This window comes from Temnothorax nylanderi, unplaced genomic scaffold, assembly GCF_030848795.1.
Source record: "Temnothorax nylanderi isolate EJ_2023f unplaced genomic scaffold, tnyl_v1.0 TNYL_tig1035_pilon, whole genome shotgun sequence".
NCBI classification, from domain to species: Eukaryota; Metazoa; Arthropoda; class Insecta; order Hymenoptera; family Formicidae; genus Temnothorax; species Temnothorax nylanderi.
In genome coordinates, this window is record NW_027250097.1 from 6,439 (window position 1) to 15,294 (window position 8,856).

The following is an 8,856-nucleotide window of genomic DNA, read 5'->3' on the forward strand; positions in this document are numbered from 1 at the left end:
GAAAAAAAAACTCTTTTAAATTTGTGACGTTTTGTGATCACGTTTGTAAGTGCGTCATAGACTACGTTTACACGGCCTGATTTACGGCAAAATTATAACATCGATGTTATAACTACTGACATTAAATGCCGTGTAAACGCTCTTTTAATGTCAGTAGTTATAACACCAACGTTATAACTTCGTTGTAAATCGGGCCGTGCAAACGTAGTTATAGTCGAAACGGAAACGGACCATCACGGACCTCCCGTAAGTTAGCCGGTCAACTTCGACTTTATTAATTTTTTTTTTTTTAATCGTTTGTTGGTCGTTTGTTGGTGATTGTTGGCCTAATTACAACGTTTGTTGGTTCTTAATTTTTGTTTAAATTAAAAAAGAAAAATTAGCCTTAAGTTAGCCGGAAAAATTTTATTTTTAATTAAAAAAAAGCCTAATCGATGCGTAATCGTTTGCTGATGATTGTTGGTCTAATTTTAGCGTTTGTTGGTTTATTATTAGTCTTAAAAACGAAAAAAAACGAAAAATTATCTCACATTAAAGTAATCGAAGATTGGTTTATTTGCCTACGACTTAAGGTTTATTTCTATCAATTTAAGGCTAACATCTATAAAACTGGCTATGAATACGGGCCTTAACATCGGCAGAAAATCATTCGTATGTATTTAGCCGGAAATGAACGTCTTTTTAAAGAATCTCTATATGAAATCGTTTGTATTTCGTATGAAGACTTTTGAAGTGCAATTGAAAAGGTTTGTGAGTCATTCGTTTAATTGTAATTAATTATTTATTTTTACACCATGCATTTAGCCGAAATAGATAAATTAATAAAAGTTTTTATATGGAATCGTTTGTATTTTGTATGAAGAGTTATGAAGTGTGATTAAAAAGGTTTGTGAGTCACCCAGATAATTTTAATTAAATATTTATAAACTCGGTAATTAGCCGAAATATAGATTTTTAGTTATTCATGTTAAAAGAAGAAGGCGCTAGTGTTCCCGAAGGTCCGTCTGCAGTCAGAATTAATATAAACGTTTTAAAAATTATTTTATACTGAAATAAATAAATATACAGGCTATAATAAGCCTGTAGCTATAAGCGATAGTTGCTAATTAAGTTTGTCACTCATATATTTCCATCTTGCAGAGGACCTCCGTAACGAGATCAAAGATGTACCAGTTGTGCAGGGTGAAGAGGTTATCTCAAACGCCCTGCCATAGCCCAAGAGCGACTCAAATGTCATTACCGCTGAGAAGTACTTCTTGCCATTTGCGTTAGCATGTCAGAGCAAGTCACCGCGGATTGTGATGACACAGCACTGGACTGCCTGCAGAAGTTAATCGCATATGGCCATCTCACTGGCAATGTGCCTGATTCAACGGAGCCTAACAAGCTGCTGATTGTGCGCATTGTCGAGACAATTTGCGGTTGCTTCACCGGTCTACAGACCGATGAGGGTGTGCAGCTGCAGATTATTAAAGCTTTGCTGACTGTAATGACAAGCCAGCATGTGGAGATACACGAGGGTACGGTATTGTTAACAATTCGTACTGTTTACAACGTTTACTTGGCATCGCGCAACCTGATGAATCAAACAACAGCCCATGCGACTCTCACGCAGATGATCAACGTGCTCTTCGCGCGAATGGAGACTCAGGCGGAGGAAGAGAATGTGAGTCTTGATGGGGAACATCAGCAGAAGGGTTCTGTCATAGCAAACGGCGAAACTGAAGCCAAGCTAAGTCCAGAGAATGCTCCTGGTAAATTAAAATTGTCATTGAGAAATCGTAGAGGTAAAGCAATCCGCGTGACGGACGACAGATGTTTCGATCGAGAAGCTGGTGGCGACGGCGTCGATGTGTGCAGGCACAGATTACGCAAGATTATGTTGGAAGATGTAACATCATCCGGTAATGTCGCGGGCGGTAAGATATTAATAAATAACTATTAACAATTATCGTATATTATTTTGTTACAATATAAACGGTTTCTGTTTTAATAGTTTTGTAGAATCGAATCAAAGATAAATCGGAAAGTAATGCTAAAAAAAAGGAAAAGTTTTCCTGCAAGTTTTAGACAGTAATAAATTGTTCTTTTGATTAATTTCAGATACTACCGATGATATATTAGCGAAATACAGAAGAAAGCCAAGCGCAGCTAGCGATACAGCCTCGGTCGAAAGCAATCAGTCCCGTACAAAAGAGGTGGAAGACGAAAGACTTTCAATCGATCCGAATAATGTAGAACTCTCTTATGCTTTTGCGGATGCTAAAAGAAAATTACGTATGGTACTTAGTACTTAGCACTGCTGACCTTCAACACATTCCATGGAATACTTCAGAGGTATTTATTGTATTATTTTTTAATCATGGCGTACAAAACAAAGTGTGATTTTTTTATGGATTACTTAATTACTTAATGTTCAAATATTGGCATATAAAATTTTATTACAGAGACATTGTTGGTCGCAGAAAGAAAACGAACTGGTTGCGTTTTTACAACTACAATTGGCAGAAGCTATAAACCTGCAGGATAGGGCATTAATAGCTCATCTTCATGAAACTTTACGTTGCGTGCGTCTATTTAATGACGATGGATGTAGAAAGCTCTTCAAATCACTTCGAGAGGATTATCAAAAACGATCTCCTTATATCGCATATTTAATCAGATGTCGTCAAGGATTGCTGTCGACATTAGCTCACTTAGATAGGTACTGTTTATATATAAATATCATCTTTGTATGTAATGTATAAGTAAATGTAAAATATGTTTAAATGTAAGATGTTAACCGTTTAATAATAATATTTTCCAGATTATGCGTGCGAGTTAAGTGCGATCAGGATGCTATCAATAATTATCTTGTATCCGTTTGTGTGAGGGTATTTTTGGAAAAAAAGGAGGCTTTCCTCCTGCGTTTCTGCGAAGAGTTTAAAAAGCTTACGCTAGCTGACGAGAAACAGGATCTCGTGGATAATTTTCTAGGAAAGGTCCACGCGGAAATGGACAACGATCCGATCTGGCAATGTACATGAATATAATTATTTATCTCGCAATTGATCTTAGCGGAGTGCTCAGAGACGTCTGAACTTACTTCTTACTTTCAGCGGCGAGCGCCAACCAGTTAGATTTGGCGAGAGTTGTGGTGGAAAGAACCGTCATGGCACAGGTACCACAATGCGCTCTATCTAAATGAAGATGGAGATGTATATAGGGACCAGCTTCTTCAGGATCACATAAAAAAGTTGGCGAAAGTCGTAACTCCAAATCACAAGGACCTACGCATTCCAAATGTTTATCATTACGAATGTTCCTGGTCATGGGCGCAGGCTGAATTGGCTGTGATATCGGCGTATAAGACTCCTAGGGATAAGTTGCAGTGTGTATTTCGTTGCGCGACTACCATCATGAATCTCCTCTCCATGGCGTCGGAAAGAGGCATACCTGCTGCCGACGATCTGACTCCCGTGCTGGTCTATGTCATAATCCAGGTATGCGATTGAAAAGAGAATATGTGATTTTAGCAAGAAGAGTGATTGTTAACGTGTGCTTAATTTCAGACTAATCCGCCGTCGTTGTATCGACTGTTCAATATGTAGACAGCTTTTACGGGAATCGATTGGAGGGAGAGGAACAATATTGGTGGACGCAGTTCTGCGCCGCGATCGAGTTTATTAAGACAATGGATTAACAGTTTCTCAAGAGTATCACGATAAATAAGATTAGATTCGATGCTGGTGATAATGTAGAAATGTATCATAATCATAATTTGACGATTTCATAAAGAAGAAAAACAATATCTTGTGTAAAGCTAGCTGAACAGTTTTATGCTTCCAGTATCTTGATTAAAATTCTTAAATAGCCTCTTAAATAGTCTGTTAGTTCTTTCGCACGTTATTATGTAACATTAGCAAAGACTGAATATACGTAAAGTGTGGCTTTATTTTTATTTGTAACTCTATTGTACAATTTCGCAGGACATCGAAAAAAAAGAAACGTTTAGATATTCTATAATTTATGTGTAAACAATACAGAACTTATAGAGAATTGATAACCATTTAGCAGGATAAACTGTCTTGACGTACTCTTTCTACATGCGCACCTTCCCCAAGAGCCGAGACTCGAACCAGATCCTTGAAAAATATCGCCACTTTCGTAGAGCTTTTGTACAGTTTTACTCTAGGATTATGTATCAGGAATATCGCGAGAGAAAGAAAGACTTCGGAGATTTTTATCCGAATCGATCGACATAAAGAGAGAGCATAGTAAAGAAGCTATAGCTTTCGAGAATTTGAACGCATAATACTTGTTAATACTATGAGCGAATTAGTTTACGTCACTCTGTCAAGCTTTAATATTAAATTACTAATAATATATCGATATCAGTAGTTTAATAATAATACATTTAAAAGCGTTCAATTTAAAAGCAGGGCAATCCTAATAAACGACTGTAAAAAAAATTCAAGATGGAACGCAATTAGCAACTATCGCTTATAGCTATACAGGCTTATAGCCTGTATATTTATTTATTTCAGTATAAAATAATTTTTAAAACGTTTATATTAATTCTGACTGCAGACGGACCTTCGGGAACACTCGCGCCTTCTTCTTTTAACATGAATAACTAAAAATCTATATTTCGGCTATAATTACCGAGTTTATAAATATTTAATTAAAATTATCTGGGTGACTCACAAACCTTTTTAATCACACTTCATAACTCTTCATACAAAATACAAACGATTCCATATAAAAACTTTTATTAATTTATCTATTTCGGCTAAATGCATGGTGTAAAAATAAATAATTAATTACAATTAAACGAATGACTCACAAACCTTTTCAATTGCACTTCAAAAGTCTTCATACGAAATACAAACGATTTCATATAGAGATTCTTTAAAAAGACGTTCATTTCCGGCTAAATACATACGAATGATTTTCTGCCGATGTTAAGGCCCGTATTCATAGCCAGTTTTATAGATGTTAACCCTAAATTGATAGAAATAAACCTTAAGTCGTAGGCAAATAAACCAATCTTCGATTACTTTAATGTGAGATAATTTTTTGTTTTTTTTTCGTTTTTAAGACTAATAATAAACCAACAAACGCTAAAATTAGACCAACAATCATCAGCAAACGATTACGCATCGATTAGGCTTTTTTTTAATTAAAAATAAAATTTTTCCGGCTAACTTAAGGCTAATTTTTCTTTTTTAATTTAAACAAAAATTAAGAACCAACAAACGTTGTAATTAGGCCAACAATCACCAACAAACGACCAACAAACGATTAAAAAAAAAAAATTAATAAAGTCGAAGTTGACCGGCTAAGTTACGGGAGGTCCATCACGGAGAGGTTAAAATCGGGAGTCTGGCCTCGAAAACGGCGCGGTTCGAGTGGTCCACGGAAACGGTGGATTTCGCGCGAATGTCGAGAGACTTTTGAGAATTGCCGCCGTCGTCGACGACGGCCGTTGCGACGGACAAACACAGGCCGCGGTTTTTGTGATAAAGGAGGGGACGTCCGTGTGCCTTCGCCAAGCGACGCGCTCTACGGTCGACTGGTCGAGTGTTCGGCGACGACAATAACGACATCAACGACGACAAAAGCGACGGTGGTGATGCTAGTGATGTAACGATCGCGCGGGACTCATGTTAAAGTGGAAACGGATCGCGAATCCGACCGGGCCTCAGCCGCGACCCAGGCATGGCCACCGGGCGGTCGCTATCAAAGGTCTCATGGTTGTTTTCGGCGGCGGGAACGAGGGCATCGTCGACGAGTTAATGTGTACAACACAGCAACGAATCAAATGGTTTGTGCCATCTACAAAGGGAGACATTTCGCCAGGCTGTGCAGCATATGGCTTTGTTGTCGATGGTACACGTATTTTTGTCTTCGGTGGAATGGACGGCAAATATTCTAACGAGCTGTATGAATTACAAATTGCAGCACTCATGCTAAAGTGGAAGCGGATCGCAAATCCGACCGGGCCTCAGCCGCGACCAAGGTATGGCCACCTGGCAGTCGCCATCAAGGATCTCATGGTTGTTTTCGGCGGCAGGAACGAGGGTATCGTCGTCGAGTTACATGTGTACAACACAGCAACAAGTCAATGGTTTATGCCATCTACAAAGGAAGACATTCCGCCAGGCTGTGCAGCATATGGCGTTGTTATCGATGGCACATGTATTTTTGTCTTCGATGGAATGATAGAGTATGGCAAATATTCTAACGAGCTGTATGAATTACAAGCGAGTCGGTGGGAGTCTATTTAACAAGATGGCGAAAGATACATCGAAAAATGTGTGTATATTTGTATTAAATTACATAAATTTTGATGGATGTGATCCATCTAACTAATATCTTAATTTTAGATGGAAGTCGACGAATTACTTGTTACTTGACTACGACTTAACAAAATTTGATTTATCCTATGCACGTTCTTACTCAATATGATCCTGCTGATGATCGTCCCGTTGATGACCGTTCTGCTGGTGTGATCGGTTGGTTGCTCTGCTGATAATCAACCAATTGATCGTCCTACAACTTCTCGTCCTGCAGTTGATCGTCCTATAACTTCTCGTCCTTAGTACTTTGCAAAAGCTCTACGCTGAGCTTCTTGCCGTATCGAATAAGAAGCTCTCCGATTTGGAGACCCTGCACGATTTCATACAATCGGCTACTGGCGAATTGGTTTGGTTGAACGCAAAGGAGGAAACAGAAATCGTGCGTGATTGGAGCGACAAGAACCTTAATGCGCAGAGCATCGAACAATATTATGAGTCTTTGATGAGCGATTTAGAGAAACGCGACATACAGTGTTCGGCAGTGCAAGATCGCGGTGAGGCGCTGGTTCTTCAGCATCATCCTGCGACGAAAAAATCAAAGCATACATGTCCGCAATGCAAAATCAGTGGGCCCAGCTACTGCAATTTACCCTCTGTCTTGAGGTACATCTAAGACACGCCGCGCAAAATCAGCAATTCTTCAAAGTCAGCAGGCCGAACAGTGGATCTCCAAACAGGAGACGATACATTAAATATCGTTTACTCGCAATCCGATTTCGCATTGGACGAGGGAGAACGACTTTTGAAGGGCATGTAAGCGTTGCGCGAGGAGCATAATAATTATGGCGATCACGTACAGAGACTCGTGGAGAGAGCAAAGGACATCGTGCCTATAAAGCAACGCAAGCAATCTGTCACGTGACCGTTACAGGTCACTTGCATCTGTACCTACAAGAAAGTTAATGTAATGTCTATCGAGAAAGGAGAACAGTGCACGTTGTACGAAACTTTTGGTAGAGTTAAGTGGCGCGTCAAGAACACGCAGGGAGTGGAATCTCGTGTGCCAAATGTCTGTTTCGCGCTGCAATCTCCCGATAAAGAAGCACTGGATACTGCGGAAAGATTGAGACGATAATATGACAGAAGTGTTGCTCTCTGGCAACGAAAGAATTTGAGATTATGACTTTTCGTCTTGCAATCGATCGTCCTACAACTTCTCATCGTTCTACAGTTGATCGTCCTGGAACTTCTGGTCCTGCAGTTGATCATCCTACTGATGATCCTACTACTGAAGAAAACGAAAGCTCTTCAAGCAATGTTCCAGGTAACAATATTAATTATAATTTTATAATTGTATTGAATTTGTATTTTATAATGAATTTTGTAATATAAATGTAATTAGCATTTGTATAATTATAGTTTCAACTTTATTGCCAATTACAGCAAAAGCAATGTTAACACTATATTACTTTTACTGCAATTGGCAATTATTATAAAAGCTAATTAGTTTTATATATATTATATTCTATATTATATTATTATATAATCGTATAGTAACATTGTATGTTGTAATTTTAAAGATTTATGGAGACGTAGAGGAAGAAGGAGTGGAATTCGCCGGCAACAAGAACGATTTATGCAGTTCTTATTATATCAATTGTCATCTGCACACTACAATTGGGGTAGAAGAAATCAAGCCACAGATTCTAAGTGCCACTATCGAAACGCTGCTGGCACTCTGCAACGATGAGGAATCCAACGTCAGGATGGTCGCGGACGAGTCTCTCAACAAGATTTATAAGAGCGATGGTCGACAGTAACATCGTTAAGATCCAGATAGAGCTTTACAATGAGATAAAGAGAAACGGATCTGCATGCATACTGAGGGCTGCGCTTTGGAGATTTGACCTGCTGAGTCACATGATACGCCCTTCGAGGAGTAAAGCTTACGTGTCAAATCTGATACCATGTATAGTGATCATCGTGCATCGGTCGGAGGATACTGTGATTGAAACATTATCGCAGTCGTTACCATTAATTTTCAAAGTATTAGGACCATTTATGACAGACAAGGATGTCAAGAATTTACTGAGGGCGTTCTTTAAAAATATCTTCTCTCCTCAAGCAGCTTTTCGTAGGGCAGCAGCTAATATGGTTCTGACAACATCCATAAATTACAGGAAGCCACAGTTCTGTTTAAATTATGTGATGGATTATACGTTAGATATAATAACGTCAGGAAGAAACGCCGACGATCATTCCTCTACTGTTATAGGCGTCTTTGAATGCCTGAGAGTGATTTTACCTTACATATGTAAACCCTCGGAGCCCCAAGATAGCGAGACACAACAGATAGATAACTTGTTACACATTTATGAATTGTGTTTGTACTATACAAAATGGCATTCTGATCATAATGTCATAAATGCAGCTTTAGAGTTATTAGTTACATTTCTTTTTTCCTAATATTTAAATTATAATTTTGTGTTAAAGTAAGATTTATATAAAATTTGCAATTTTTAACGTAGTAAAATTAAGTAAAAAATGAATAACAATTGCTTAATGCTTAAAATAA

The 8,856-nt window shown here is 38.3% G+C and overlaps 1 protein-coding gene across 3 annotated transcripts; it reads left to right on the top strand.

Annotated features, from left to right (window-relative positions):
* Positions 1–283: 283 nt before the first annotated feature.
* LOC139786436 (brefeldin A-inhibited guanine nucleotide-exchange protein 2-like) lies at positions 284–4,062 on the top strand. Of its 3 annotated transcripts, none has more exons than XM_071725603.1 (7): positions 284–746; positions 1,141–1,919; positions 2,104–2,337; positions 2,448–2,704; positions 2,807–3,018; positions 3,099–3,482; positions 3,552–4,062. In XM_071725603.1, the coding sequence occupies exons 2-3, from the start codon at positions 1,274–1,276 to the stop codon at positions 2,295–2,297; spliced, it is 840 nt and encodes a 279-aa protein (XP_071581704.1). In that variant the 5' UTR covers positions 284–746; positions 1,141–1,273; the 3' UTR covers positions 2,298–2,337; positions 2,448–2,704; positions 2,807–3,018; positions 3,099–3,482; positions 3,552–4,062. The 3 variants fall into 3 exon arrangements, with proteins under 3 accessions (XP_071581704.1, XP_071581706.1, XP_071581705.1); XM_071725605.1 differs by lacking the exon at positions 284–746 and having other exon boundaries at positions 1,005–1,520; positions 1,616–1,919; XM_071725604.1 differs by lacking the exon at positions 284–746 and having other exon boundaries at positions 1,005–1,919; positions 2,466–2,704.
* The last annotated feature ends 4,794 nt before the right edge of the window (positions 4,063–8,856 follow it).